The 14347-nt window shown below is 51.7% G+C and overlaps 1 protein-coding gene across 6 annotated transcripts in view; it reads left to right on the forward strand.

The window, feature by feature from the left end:
* Nucleotides 1-14108, forward strand: part of PHKA2 (phosphorylase kinase regulatory subunit alpha 2) — an 81929-nt gene extending 67821 nt beyond the window's left edge. The window contains exons 21-34 of one of the 6 annotated variants that reach the window (XM_060137189.1): nt 788-921; nt 1157-1180; nt 1330-1486; nt 2649-2728; nt 2823-3000; nt 3101-3230; nt 3816-3917; nt 6462-6580; nt 7333-7362; nt 8594-8647; nt 10426-10596; nt 12116-12169; nt 12837-13037; nt 13492-14108. In XM_060137189.1, the coding sequence (XP_059993172.1) occupies nt 788-921; nt 1157-1180; nt 1330-1486; nt 2649-2728; nt 2823-3000; nt 3101-3230; nt 3816-3917; nt 6462-6580; nt 7333-7362; nt 8594-8647; nt 10426-10596; nt 12116-12169; nt 12837-13037; nt 13492-13662 (1605 nt within the window). In that variant the 3' untranslated portion in view covers nt 13663-14108. The remainder of the gene's footprint in view (nt 1-787; nt 922-1156; nt 1181-1329; nt 1487-2648; nt 2729-2822; nt 3001-3100; nt 3231-3815; nt 3918-6461; nt 6581-7332; nt 7363-8593; nt 8648-10425; nt 10597-12115; nt 12170-12836; nt 13038-13491) is intronic. The other 5 variants (XM_060137194.1, XM_060137191.1, XM_060137190.1 and 2 more) reach the window with 5 other exon arrangements.
* The last annotated feature ends 239 nt before the right edge of the window (nt 14109-14347 follow it).

Below are 14347 nucleotides of genomic sequence, written 5' to 3' on the forward strand. Positions count from 1 at the left end.
TTATATTTTGCGTGTAGGAGATGGCTACTGACATTCTGCCTACTCATCAGAATCTGTGTCACATTAGAGGAAACGAGCTAGCTCGCTGCCAGCCCCGTCCTAGCTGTGCCAGCCAGCCAAAGCCGGGCTACTTGTGGAGCGGGGCACAAAACCAGAAAAAGACTCCTCTGGAGAATAAAATCCCAGGGTGTTCCCCACTAGTTCCCATAATTTGTTATTTTATCCAAAGTTCCCTTTGATTTTATCAGAAAGATTCAGCGTCTGTTGGAGACTATTTTAACCTAACCACAATTTTAGGTTGTTTAAAACTCACATATTTTTTGTGTGTGTTTTGCCTTCAAAAAACATTTTATTGAAGTTTAACATATATAGAGAAAAGTATATAAAATATAAGTATAGAGCTCAATGAATTATCACTGAGCCAACAGACCCGTGTGCGTAACAAGCGCCCTTTGTGTCCCTCCCGGTCGCTTCCTCCCCCTCCACTCGAAAGGTAACTGCTAGCATGAATTCTAACACCAGGGGTTGGTTTTGCCTGTTTTTGACCTTTACATGAATAAAAGTTACACATATTTTAACCTGTTCAGTTCAGTCTCCTGCAAACATCCACTAACACAATGATTCACCGATCAGAAATATAAACAAAAAGCCCCAAAAGATACAATGAAAACCTGTAGCATAGCACAGCAGCAGAGTTCCAAGAGCGGGTTGGTGTGTCACTTCCTGGTCTTCTGGAAGTTGGCATGCTCAGCCCCCCTCCCCTGCTTTCTGGCTTTTGTATGGACAGGCCCCCGAAGATGACTTCCAGTTTCCCAGAGATGACCACGGCAACATAGACTGTGAGAAGCTGGCTGAGCAGCTGAAAGACTGTTCGAACCTACAGGACCAAGCGGACATTCTGTACATTCTGTATGTAATAAAGTAAGTGGGTGGTCTTCACTAGGTTGAGCTTTCTCTCTTCTCCTTGCTCTTTGTCCTAGGCTTCTTGGCCTTCCAACAAGCCACATCATGGTCATAGTCACCCAAGCTACCCAGACTCACCGTGAACAGACTCCCATCCCCTTCTCTACCTACTAGTGTTGCCCTCCCAAGATGAGAAGGCTGGGTGAGGCCAGGATCTCATCATTTCCTGATGTTAGGCTTCTGTTTCAAATAGACAGAAGACGACGCAGCCCTCTCGGTGAGACTCAAAGGCACTGGGAAGCCCCCAGGCACTTGGCAGAATGCGTGGTGATTCATTCCCCTCCCTGCCAAGTGAGCTCTATTGTAAGAGAATCTGGCCTTGAAACGTTCTGGGCCATACTTCTGGGGTTTTCCATGTCTTGACAGGGGTCCCAGCTGGGACACAAATCTCTCTGGACAGCACGGGGTCACTGTTCACAACCTCCTCAGTGAGCTCTATGGAAAAGCCGGCTTGAACCAGGAGTGGGGTCTGATCCGCTACATCTCTGGCCTACTCAAGAAGAAAGTGGAAGTCCTGGCTGAGGTCAGAACCACCGTGCCCGTGAAGGGTGTCTGTTTGTCTTCTCTAGCCCGGTGCCGTCTTCCTATTAGGAAAGCTGGAGGCAAGCACCTTCATTTGTAAAGGAAACACGTTGTTTAATATACAGACGGAGCTGGGCCTTCTGTCCTGACCTCCCACTGCTCTTGGAAGACAGGCAGAGGAAATGAAATTCGAGTTGATTAGTTTTGTTACTCCTTAGCTGCAGAAAAGGGTTTACCAAGAAATGAAATGAAAATGCTCTGTGGCCCTGCACCCTCTTAAACAGAGCTCTCTTATTTCTGCACATCTGTAATACAATCATCATCAGTATTTTAACCCCAAGGCCCTGCAAAATCCAGAACTGCTTTCTATGACATTCAGGTTCTTTTTTTTCCCCATTCATTCATTCATTTATTTATTTTATGGCTGCATTGGGTCTTCATTGCTGCACATGGGCTCCCTCCAGTTGCGGCGAGCGGGGGCTACTCTTCATTGTGGTGTGCGGGCTTCTCATTGCGGTGGCTTCTCTTGTTGCAGAGCATGGGCTCTAGGCACGCAGGCTTCAGTAGTTATGGCGCGTGGGCTCAGTAGGTGTGGCTCACGAGCTCTAGAGCGCAGGCTCAGTAGTTGTGGCGCATGGGCTTAGTTGCTCCGTGGCATGTGGGATCTTCCCGGCCCAGGGCTCGAACCCGTGTCCCCTGCATTGGCAGGCGGATTCTTAACCACTGTGCCACTAGGGAAGTCCCCAAGTTCACTGTTTTAGTAAGGTGATGGTATTTATTATATGTGAATAATGGGGAAACTGGCAACTTAGGACTATAATATGGTCATTAACTCTTAACATCAGTATTTTAGGACTCATAGCAACTCATCCTCCTTATGGAATATCAGGGAATCCAGTGTGTTTGCTACAGGGGGTGAGCATAAAATACCCACTAATAGGCCCTGCAGAGCCAGGCCTGGGACCACATTTTGGGGACAAAAAGATCACGGGGACCCAACTCTGGCTGGGTTGCTCAGTCTGGGGTCTGTGTATGAATTTTCAAATAAATAGCAGCATGGGTCATAAAGTTTGTAAAGGTAAATTTATGATCTTATTGGCAGTGATCCTTCCCCACCGGCTTTGCTAATCTTCCTCCCCCTCACCCTTTTCCTAAATGTGTAGGCCTGCACGGACCTGCTGTCGCACCAGAAGCAGCTCACGGTGGGCCTGCCGCCAGAACCCCGGGAGAAGACCATCTCTGCGTAAGTTTTCAACCTGGGGCCTCAGGTTTGGGGGCGGTACCTGGGGGGAAAACATCAGTGCTGTCCACCATTCAGGAAGAGAGTCTTTTTATAGACACTGTCACTCGAGCACTTCCAGCAGGAAAATGAGGATATTCCATAGAGGACTAGGAGGCATCTTTCGTGGTGTTTGTGTCCTGACGCTCCTTCCTAGGCCTCTTCCCCCCGAGGAGCTCACAGAACTCATCTACGAAGCCAGCGGGCAGGACATCAGCATCGCCGTGCTCACACAGGTCAGCTGGCCACGGAGGGGCAGGGCTGTCTCGGGGCAGCAGGGGCTTCTCCGCCACCAGCCGGTCTCTGAAGCCCTGTCTCCACGTCTGTCTGTGTCAGGAGATTGTGGTTTACCTGGCGATGTATGTCAGGGCACAGCCCAGCCTCTTCGTGGAGATGCTCAGACTCCGGATTGGACTCATCATTCAGGTGATGGCCACGGAGCTGGCGCGGAGCCTGAACTGTTCAGGTGCGATTCTCACGCGCGGCTCCCACAGCTCCTGCACCCACCCGCCCCTGGGGAGCCCTGCTCAAGTATTCTGGAACCAGGGCTTCTGAGCCTTTGGGTGGGCTCACGGCTTCACCAGATTCTCTCGTTTAGATGTAACTTCCGCCAAACCAACCAGCACGGGGTGTTGAATTTCATAGGTTAGGGAAAATGAGGTACTAGAATCTGCTGCTCTGCTCCTGACATCTGAGTTCCTCACTGTTTCTCCTTGTGGTAAGATGTCACCCCCCATTTCATAAAACCTCTGCTGGGAGAAATCCTACCAATTTAAATATGTAAATCAACTGCAAGGTGCATTCCAACATTGGGGGTTATTACAGTGAGAAAAATTATGCGTCTGAGTTAAGAAAATATACAACTTAAATAGCAGCATTTAGAATCACCAAGGATCGGTACCTTTCAGTCCTGAAGCAGTAGAGAGGTGATCCTGAGCAGGGAGACCTCCCACAGTACCCTTTGTCTCCACCACCACCCCACGCCCACGCCACTCTACCTTCCCCTGCCACCAGGCCTGTGTCGGGACACTTACACGATGTTTGTTTTTAGGAGAAGAAGCTTCTGAAAGTTTGATGAACCTCAGCCCTTTCGATATGAAAAATCTCCTACACCATATTTTAAGTGGAAAGGAGTTTGGTGTTGAAAGAAGCGGTAAGTAAATGCCCATCTTACTGAGGGGAGGGGGTCAGAGAGGGCTGGACTGACGTGTCCAGCGTGGCCTGGAACTGCTTCATTTCTATACAGATCAACACCAGTAATCGCGATTCGGGACATAGTGTTTGGGTAGCAGGTTCCTACTTCACTGAGATGGACAGAGTTCTAGGTTTAAGGTTGTGACTTGTAGGGCTTTGTGACCCCTCGTCGGCTGGCTGGGAGAGCTGCGGTCCCATGTGGGCGTGGTGCACACCCTGGCCTGCGGCCTCCCTCCTTCTGCAGTTGGTCCAGGCACTGTCACTTGTGCACAGGGGTTAGGAGCAGGTGAGGTGACCAAGGTGTCAGCATGCAAGGGCTGTCTTTTCCCAGCACCTGAGGGCCCCACCTTTAGTGTGGGTTGGTTTTCAGTTAGACCCCCATCACCCTTCATGGGCCCAGATAAAAGCCCTCTGCAGCCTCACAGCACCTTCTTGCTGAGTGAGTTTGCCTCGTCCCCTTCTTGCTCTCTCTCACTTTTTATCTGTACCGGAACCCTGTTTGCAGTGCTAGGAAATATAATCGCCCAAGTCCTGGTGGAATTCTGTTCTCAAATGCTCCCTAATTATAATTGAAGCAATTATCATTTACCCTCCTCATAATAAGGTGAAATGATTTGCAGACACATTTGTGAATTTGTTTCATCAAGCCAAAGAAATGCAGTGTGGGCTGTCATTCTTTTTATTTAATAAGGACATTGGGTACTTCGGATCTTTTCTTTAGAGTGGGCACCAGCAGGCAACCAAACCGGCATCGTGCGATCAGGTGTGTTTTGGTGGGTTTTCTCCTTTCCTGAGGAATGGTCAAGATCCTTTTCCAAAAGTAATTTTCAGTTCTTTCAAATGCACAGTCCTTGAAATGTAAATATGTAAGATTAATATTTAATGTGTTCTGCTCATCTGCTCAAAATAATATATGTGGTTTGACACAGATAATTACTAAAAATTGTTATTAAACAGAGTAATGTCACTTGAAACCATAAATATGTCTAATTGCAAGCAAGGCCAGAAGAGGTCCTGTCTTTTTGCGTACAGCATCATTTGTTAATTGTCCTTTGTAATTGTTCAATTTTTATAAATCAGGAAACTCAAATAGTCTTAGAATTTTTATTACATCCTGAGATGTCGGAGATGAGTATTTTCAGCTAATGCCCACTCTATACAGGCCCCACTGTAGCTTCCCAGACCCCTTTGGGTTCCATTTTCCACTCTCCCAGTGTCCCTCCTCCCTCTCTGGCTAATCGTCGTGTCTCCTTTGTGGGTCCTCCCTCTGTGCTGTCCTTTGGCTCCTTATTTGTCTCTACTCCTCTGGGCAGTGCCCTACTCCCATGGCTTCGGGGGTGGGGTGGGTGGGAAGGCAGGGCACGCAGAGGATGCTGCCCGAGGAAATGACCTTAGAGTCGGGCCTTCAGAAGGAGAGGACGCACCTGGCAGAGGGGAGCAGGCAGGCCAGGAGGGAGCCGCCTGTGCAATGCCCAGTGCTGAGTGGCTGGCCTGGAGGGGACAGCTAAGAGCGGCGGGTGGGCTCAAGTCGGTAGGGCTTTGTGTGCCCCTGTGAGGCTTTAACCTGAAGAAGGATTCGAGGTGGACAGTGACATGGTCACACGTGCCTTTAAGAATGATCGTTGTGAGCACACCGTGGAGAACCGGTTAGTGGGGGCAGGGCGGGCAGCAGAGTGGAGCCAGGTGACGGATCCTCCCTGCCCCTTCTGTGTGTCTTCGCCACCTCCAGCCTTTGGTCGGCTTGTTCTCCCAGGACTTCCCTCTCCGGCCCCAAGGCTGGACCTTAATTAGGTGGTCTCAGTTTTCTGCAAGGAAGGGGGTGCATTTGGAGAAGTAAAAAATTATTTTAAAAAACATATCCAAATCATTGAAGGGTTTCCTGGCCACTCAGTGTTGTCTGCATGCTGCTTAAGTGATGTTCACTCTGTCACTCATCCACTCAAACACATATTGAGCCTGTGCTGTGTAGCAGGCGCTGCCCCAGGTGCTGGAAACAGAGCGCTGGCCAGGGCAGACACGGCCACCTCTAATGGAGTGCATGGTCGAGTGGGAGAGAGAGACGCGGATAAAAATAAGCACATGCGGGTTTCCCTGGTGGCGCAGTGGTTAAGAATCCACCTGCCAATGCAGGGGACACGGGTTCGAGCCCTGGCCCAGGAAGATCCCACATGCCGCAGAGAAACTAAGCCCGTGCGCCACAACTACTGAGCCTGCGCTCTAGACCCCGTGAGCCACAGCTTCTGAAGGCTGCGCGCCTAGAGCCCGTGCTCTGCAACAAGAGAAGCCACTGCAATGAGAAGCCTGTGCACCGCAACGAAGAGTAGAGTAGCCCCCGCTCACCACAACCAGAGAAAAGCCCACGCGCAACAACAAAGACCCAACGCAGCCAAAAACAAAATAAATAAAATAAAATAATTAATTAAAAAAATAAGCACATGCATGCATTCCTCTCAGGGTGGACAGAATATCGTTTCTAAGAACGATGTGTGTGTTTCCTCTCCAGTGCGGCCTATCCATTCCTCCACATCCAGCCCTGCCATCTCCATCCATGAGGTGGGACATACTGGAGTCACCAAAACCGAGAGGAGTGGCATCAACAGGCTGAGGAGTGAGATGAAACAGGTAAGAAGAGCTCTCGGCGCCAGGAAAGAAGTGGTTTTCCTATCTGGGCTCAAGTCAGAAAGTGATAGAAACCCAAGGCATGCAGGGTACAGCCTGCTCTGTAAAGGACGTGCCATCCCTTCTGTCCTGGAATCTGAACACACCCTGTGCCCAGACATCCCAGAGCCACTCACGTGCACCCACCACATGCTCATCCTTAACGTTAAGGTGTTATGCGAGCATTCTGGAAAATACCCTTCCCCGTGTTTGCCTGTTGCCCGAGAACTAGTCATTCAAATGGATCACAGCCATTTAAAAAGTAGAGTCGCGCAAAAGGTAACTGAATCATCTCTCCATCAAATGTGTCCTTCAGGTGAAACAGAGACACCTTTATTTTCCACCATCCACAGGTGTCTCTTTTGTGCTCACCTTTATTTAATTCACAGTAAGTTCCTTCTCAACTGATCCCACAGGACTGCAAGTCAACAGCCTTTCAGTCCTAATGTGCCGGTTACTGTGGTAGGACTTGACAGTGATCTACAGTAGGAAATAGTTTCTTTCCTTCTGACTGTGACCTGCAGTGAGAGACACACTCGGATTTTCTTCTCCATTTCAAATGATGACTCAGTAGATTGAGTCTGTGAGGCACTGAGGGTCACACCCTGCAGCTGGGGCAACACTTCCTTGGACAATCTAGAGGGTGATAGAAGTAGTAAGGCGTCCTTGATTTGAAACTGGTTTTTGTTTATCTTCTGATGTATTTTTACTTTCAGATGACTAGGCGATTTAGTGCTGATGAACAGGTGAAACATCTTTGTCTTGTTTCCTCCTTTACTGTGCTTCATGTTCTTTCTGGCTTGAATGGGGAAAGCAAGGCTGTGAGTACAGAGAGTCTGAGTGGGTGGAGAACGGTTCTGCCCGTCCAACATGCTTGGGTGGAGGGGGCTCTGCAGGCTGTGGGAGGCAGCCCTGGGGACAGGCAGAGCACTGGACTTGAAAGCAGGAGAAATGACCTTGCCCTGCGCCTTTAAACAAATCCATGTATCAAACTTGGATTTTACAGGAGGCTATGTGAAAGGGATGGTCCCGGGTTCTGCCTCGGCAGGAGTTTCTGTTCAAAAAAAGGGAAGAAATAGGGACAAATAGATTGTGGTCATTGATTATAGCAGCAGAGAGAATACTGCTACTTCCTGTCCCTAGATTGCCTGGGGGAATTTAACCCTGGAAGGAAAAGAAAATGTAAGGATACTGTTCTTTTATGTCACCCTTGTGACATACTTCCTCCGCCTCCTCCATCCAGAAGATCAGAGCCTCTTTCCTAATGATTTAATGTCTCTGTGAGAGAGCTCAGAGGAGTCACATACTGACACGCGGATTCTCTGTGTTGTCCCAGGGAAAAACGTCCATGCTGTCTCATTCGAATTTATGCTCTTTCCAAGTAAGGAACAGATTTTCCAAACATCTTCCTTTGCCCACCACTAGGTGGCACTGTCTCTCTTGTTACCTACATCCCGATGGCCGCTGACTGTGGCTGAATATGGGTGGTTCCTTCCGTCTCCATTTAGTGCCGTCCTTACATATTACGGGGACAAAATGATCACCTTTTTTCTTTGATGGGTTTAGATTCAGTTAGCCAGTACAAGTTTTGTATTTGGCCACTTATATCAAAGAAGTATATTATCCTCTTTCCAAAATTAACATAAAAGATTAGCATTTCATGGCTGGGAGTTTGGAAAATAAGTCGTGGGCTAACTTGATGAGGCACCCTCCACATCTGACTAGATATGGGAACACTCCACACTCAGAGAAAGCATTTCCCGGGACCTCTATTGCGCGAGCCCAGAGCTCTGCCCGCTGCTCTGCCCGCTGCTCTGCAGGCCATCTGCCTGGGGGGGTGAGTGAGAACTTGTGGCCACCCGCATCCTCTGCCTCTTCCTTCCTTGGCTGTTTCTGAGGCTGTTCTATGTTCCTTCTCTCTGCGTGCATCCTTTGGTGTCATTGCACATGACTGAGTGGACTCTCTTTGTTTTGTAGCTCTTTTCTGTGAGCCAGGCCCCATCCGGCAGCGCACACTCCTCCAAGTCTGTGGTAAACAGTGTGTCCCAGCCATTGTCCCCTTCGCCACCTCCTTCTCGTTTATGGTGTCTGAATCCTCTCGTTGCCCTTCTCGTGCTCCCACCACCTCCCTCACTTCCGAAGATGTGAACAGGTTTAAGTGTTTCCACTTGACTATGATTATGAGTAGAGGCTAGAAAGAAAGCCGAGAACCTGTGGAACTGAGCTCTGTTTTTCCATCTTGAGCTCTCTGCTTATGCTCCTCGGTGGGGTATGACTGAGGAGCACTTTTCGCACCAATTCCCAGGAGCTTCTGGAACTTTCGAGGCAGTGGTTATGTGCCTTTCCGTTGAGTCACGGGAGTGAACCACTGCCAGCACGTGCTGATTGGCACTTTGTACGCAGAATGCCCCCCCGCTTGGCTTGAGGCCGCAGCTGAGATGGAAGGCTAGGAAGTGTTCTCATTGCAGAGGCGAGTCTGAATCCTCCTTGCGAAACTAGAGGCAGAAAACCAGCTGAGTCATTGATGAGCGTGGCTGTAATTACTTTTATTTGTATCTAATTGTTGCCGTATTTAAATGGCAGTAATGAGCCCAATGGAATAACCCAGCCTAACAGCCTTTTCAAAATAACATCCGATGAAGTCTCAATGCGCTCCAAGAAGACTCCTGCCCTGCTGGCCTGCTTGACATTGGGATTGCATTTTAAACCTTTAAATTTGACGTTGCACACTGAGAAACGAAAGTGCCAGGTAGTCCAGAACAGAGATAATGTGTAAGGATGAAGGTTATCCCTTCCCCGACCCAGAGGCCAAGGGGTGAGAATCCATCCACGGGAAGAAAGCAGGTGTGAGCTTTGCCGCAGGGAGGCCACCGCTGAGGGAACCGCTTTCAGGCCTGGTCTCAGGCCCCACTGGGAGCCTCTCAGAGCTGCCTCCGCAGTCGTGGGCGGGCCTGTGGCTCCCGAGGCAGAAGCAAAACTGCTGGCCCTGCCCCAGCGCTTCCCTCGTGGAGGCCGGAATAAATCCAGCCTCGGGGAGGAGGTGGGAAGGAGGTGATACCCCTCCTGCCTCAGCAAAGGCTCCTGGCTCGGAGGTGGTCATCGCCCCAAATTAGGATAAAGTGCCGTGCTGAGAACAGGCAAAGTAGAAAGCGATTGAAAAGGAAGGTGGAAATACCATAGCCCCTGAGGCCCCGCCACAAACGTGGGCTCCAGCCTTCCCTCCTTCCAGGGCTCCAGAGCCTTGCCCTGCGCTGTGTTGTGTCCTCGCGGCAGCTGCACTGCAGGGGAGTGGCCACCACTCTCCGCGGCGCCACAGGAGGAAAGTGGCCACTGTGGCGTTGGTCTCCGTGGGCTGCGGCACCCGAGGAGTCACCTCCTCCAGGTCCGAGACCTCCCCGAGCCCTCCAGCAGCAGTGCCTGCCGACCCCACGGCCGGGCGTGCTCCCAGGGTTTCCCGCATCTGCACTCGGGGCGCGCACCCGTGCCCCACTGCTCAGATGAGGCTGAGCGTGCTCGCGGCAAGTTAGAGACTGGAGCAGCCGATGTGGAGTCGGGATTTGCAGCCCCCCCCCGAGCCCAGCCCCTGACCTGCTCGGCCTCTCCGTTGGGTCAGGGGCTTCTTATGCTGTACTTCCTCTTGGGGGCTGGGAAGAGTGCACGGAAGGAGCTTAGTAAACGAACCGGAGCAGGAAGGAGTGAATCCAGCTGGTGGTGTTGACTGGTTTACGGAGCCGCCCTCTCGGTGACCAGCACTGCCAGGGGGTGCCGGCTGTGAGGCTTCTGAAGGCCGCACCTTTTCTGTCTTGCAGAGGTCCAGCACCCCATCCTCACCCACGGGCACGTCATCGTCAGACTCAGGTGGGCATCACATCGGCTGGGGGGAGCAGCAGGGCCAGTGGCTGCGCAGGAGAAGGCTGGACGGGGCCATCAACAGAGTCCCCGTGGGATTTTACCAGAAGGTGTGGCAGATCCTTCAGAAGGTGAGCTTGGCCACTGTGCTGCATTCCATAGGCACTGGTGCTGAGGCGTGCTGGCAGCTACAGGTAGCAGGCGGCTGCAGAACAGGCGCATAAGCCCCAACCTTAGGTAGCTCACGGCCCAGAGCAGGGTTTCTCCCCCCTCGGCACCATTGACATTTGGGGCTGGGTAATTCTCACTTCCGGGGCTGCCCTGTGCATTGTGGGATGTTAAGCGACATCCCTGGTCTCTACCCGCTAGATGCTGGTAGCACCCCCCCCCCAGTGTGACAACCAAAATGTCCCCAGACATTGCCGAGTGTCCTCCGGGAGGCAAATTGCCACTGGTTGAGAAACACTGGCTGGAAACCCAACAAGATAGATAAGGTGGCAGCCCAGGTTGTGGGGGGCCACCTTTGACGTAATTTAGGAACGCAGAAAAGTCGGAAGGTAGGCAAGAACCAGAGAAGGCAGGGAAAGCTCTGGATGAAACGCCGCAACCGGCTGACCCAGAACAGCCGCAGGAGGCACGCCCCTTGGCCCCTGCCCCCGCCTCCTGCCTCGCTCCCTCATCAGCCTCAGAGCGTCCCGGTGTCTCCCTGGGCCCCACCAGAGGGACTCTCTGCCTCCATTAGAAGCTTCTGTGCAAACCAAGAACCACAGGCAGGACCGAGTTTTTCCCTAAACTATTTTTGTTAGCTCATTTCACAGTAGAAGAGGCGAGGAGAGAAGAGGCATCCCTAAGACCCCGTACTGCAGCCCCTTTCGGCTGCGTTATGTCCCCTGTGAGGTCCTCCTCGTGGAGCTGGGCATGGAGAGGTCAGAGGGGTCCCTGTCCTCACAGCTGAACTCCGGTCCCCACGTGGGGGCAGGGCCCGAAGAGGCCTCTCGTCAGGAGGAAGGAGCGTTTGCTGCCGCTGCATCCTCAGCCCACCTGGGACAGAGGCGGTGCAGCTGCTGTCTCCAGGGCACAGGGAGTCAGGAGGCAGCCTGTGAGCCCAGAACTGTTCCTGGGGCCGGGCTTCCACCGGCTTCATACCAAGATGCTTTTATTATGAAAAGGCAGCATTTTGTATTGAGCCAGCGCTGGTTATTTATATACACGGGTGTGCGTGTGCGTGCATGTGCTCTAGTCTTTTGTGATTGGTGCTTATTATAGAAATCTCAAAAATAGATGCCTGCAAAGGCATAGAAGTATCACTTGGCCAGCAGGAAACATGCACATCTCCCTTTATCTGGCACCAAAGGGGGCCTCTCAGCCGCCAGGGCCGGGTTGCCAAGTGAAACTCGGAGCTCCCACAGAGGAGGACCCGGCAGCTCCCTGGGGCGTTGTTCGGGTGAGATCTGAACGATGCCTGCTGGTTCCATCGAAAAACACAGCCTGTGGGCAGTGAGAACAAGCCCTCTAAAAATAACTCCGACAGTCTGGCGTGTGCCCGTCCTCGTGCTGGCTTCCAGGGCAGAGCGACTTGAGCGTGTGCGCGCCGTTTTTAATCACGTTCTGGAATCTGACTGAAATGTGAAATGCGTGTTCTGCCTCCAGTGTCACGGTCTGTCCATCGACGGTTATGTGCTCCCATCCTCGACGACGCGAGAGGTAGGATGGGAAAAACCCAAACGCCGTGAGTTTTCGCTAAGTGCTTTATTTCTTGGACTCTGACCACTCGCCCTTCTTTCAAGCTTGTTACATACAGGGCATTTGTAGATCCGATCTTTCTAGACACTTAACCCTCAAGTTTTGCAAAGGTTTTTTTCCCCACATTTGTTGCATCATCTTTTCTCTTTCCCCTCAGAAAGAGTATGTCTGGACTGTCGACATCTTTAGATTTGTTTCTGAAAACTCTCTTAAGAGAAGAGCAAAGTTGCTCGCCATGCTTATGGGACCCACGGCAGAGAACAGTCATCTTCCCTGGTTTCTTTCCCCCATTCATTCTTTTAAAAAATTGATCTTTTAGTTTTTACACCACCCAAGGCACCATGCTGTGCACCACAAGGAATAATGAAGAAAGAGAAATAAGAAACGGCCCTGCCCCTGGAAGTCGCAGTCCAGCGGGATAGGTGACTAATGCTAGGACCAGGCTGACTGATGCCCAGGGCAGAGCTCTCAGCTTCCTGCCCCAGAGGATTCCTGTGGGCAGAATTAGCAAAGTGGCCGGAGAGGAGGCAGCGTTTACGCTGAGCCACTGGGTGCTGTGGGCAGCGTGGGTGACAGGACTGTGTCTGTGCTCGCTTCACTCGTGACCCCCTGCTGGTCCCTTTGGCAGATGACCCCACAGGAGATCAAGTTTGCTGTCCACGTTGAGTCGGTGCTGAACCGAGTGCCGCAGCCTGAGTACCGGCAGCTGCTGGTGGAGGCCATCATGGTGCTGACGCTGCTCTCGGACACGGAGATGAACAGCATTGGGGGCATCATCCATGTGGACCAGATCGTGCACACGGCCAACCAGCTGTTCCTGCAGGACCAGGTGGGTGTGCCCGGAGCCAAGGTGGGGACGCGGCAGTGCAGCCCGCTTGGCTGGCATTTATCTCTGTCGAGGCTGGAGATCCTGTGACCAACAGGAAATATTCTTGAACAAAGATAATGTCATCACAGATGGTGGGAAAATGTCAACCATTTGGTTTGAAAATGGCACAGTGGCCACTGGGAGATCTAAGACCTTTGGAGATGGACAGGCCCATTTCAGCATAGGTTCTAGTGCCAGCACCAGCCTCGCGACATGTCTGGCCCCAAGTAAACCAGCCACTTAGCCTGCACCAAAGTCGAGCTAGAAGAAGCCGTCCTCCCATCCTAGAATCAGTGATGTGCTGCCAACTCGGGCGGGTGGGGACACGGTGCCCAGAGCAGAGGCCATCTGTCCCCCCGTTAGGCCGGTAGCGCCAGCTCTGCTCACGTGTTGCCTCTGCCCTTTCCTGCTGCAGATGTCGATCGGTGCCACGGACACGCTGGAGAAGGACCAAGCCACGGGCATTTGCCACTTCTTTTACGACAGTGCTCCCAGCGGGGCTTATGGGACAATGACCTACCTAACGAAGGCGGTGGCTTCTCACCTGCAGGAACTGCTGCCCAATTCAGGCTGCCACATGCAGTAGGGCCTCGGCGCTCTGAGCCCAAGATCCCCTGTGCTGTCACAAAAGCATTTCCCATCAGCAGCCCTGGCAGGGAGGAGGTGGCAGTAACACACCTGCAAGCGGTATACGTCCAAGCCGCAGAATCCTGTGCCCGCCCCCGAGGAGCGCCCTGGGATCATCTTCCTACGTTCATTTTGCTGGGAAGTTTGTCACAGCATCTGGTCTCCTGGAGTCTGAGGAGGTATCGGAAGTTGGTCTCCTCTTGTGAGTGCCGAGTGAAGTGAGAAGGCAGCTTAAACTGGCTTTCGCAGAGTTGCCGAACAGGCTCAATGAGCTAGCGATACATCTTCCAGATGAAAAGATCCTTCCAGCAGCTGCGGACCTTGACCAGGGGCACATCTTAACGGTACAGTCTGTCTGTGGGTCAAAATGTGTAGCAAATAGAACAACTCATTGTGCAGAGGTTTGGTTGTCTCGTGCCTTGCTTTCCTCCTTGGCTTGTTGCTGTCTTACTGGCAGCTACCTTTGCGTGACGGTTCTCCTTCACCAACATTTAGAAAATTGCTCCCACTTGACTTTGGCTCATGGTCTTCAAGGATTTTATCTTGGCCACCCGTGAGTTAGGGATTTCTCCTGCCTTATGAAAATATCCCACATCATCTTCCAGAATCTAACCAAAAAGAAGCAAGGCAGAGGAGAAGCCAAC

The sequence above is a fragment of the Lagenorhynchus albirostris genome, chromosome X (genome assembly GCF_949774975.1).
Source record: "Lagenorhynchus albirostris chromosome X, mLagAlb1.1, whole genome shotgun sequence".
NCBI classification, from domain to species: domain Eukaryota; kingdom Metazoa; phylum Chordata; class Mammalia; order Artiodactyla; family Delphinidae; genus Lagenorhynchus; species Lagenorhynchus albirostris.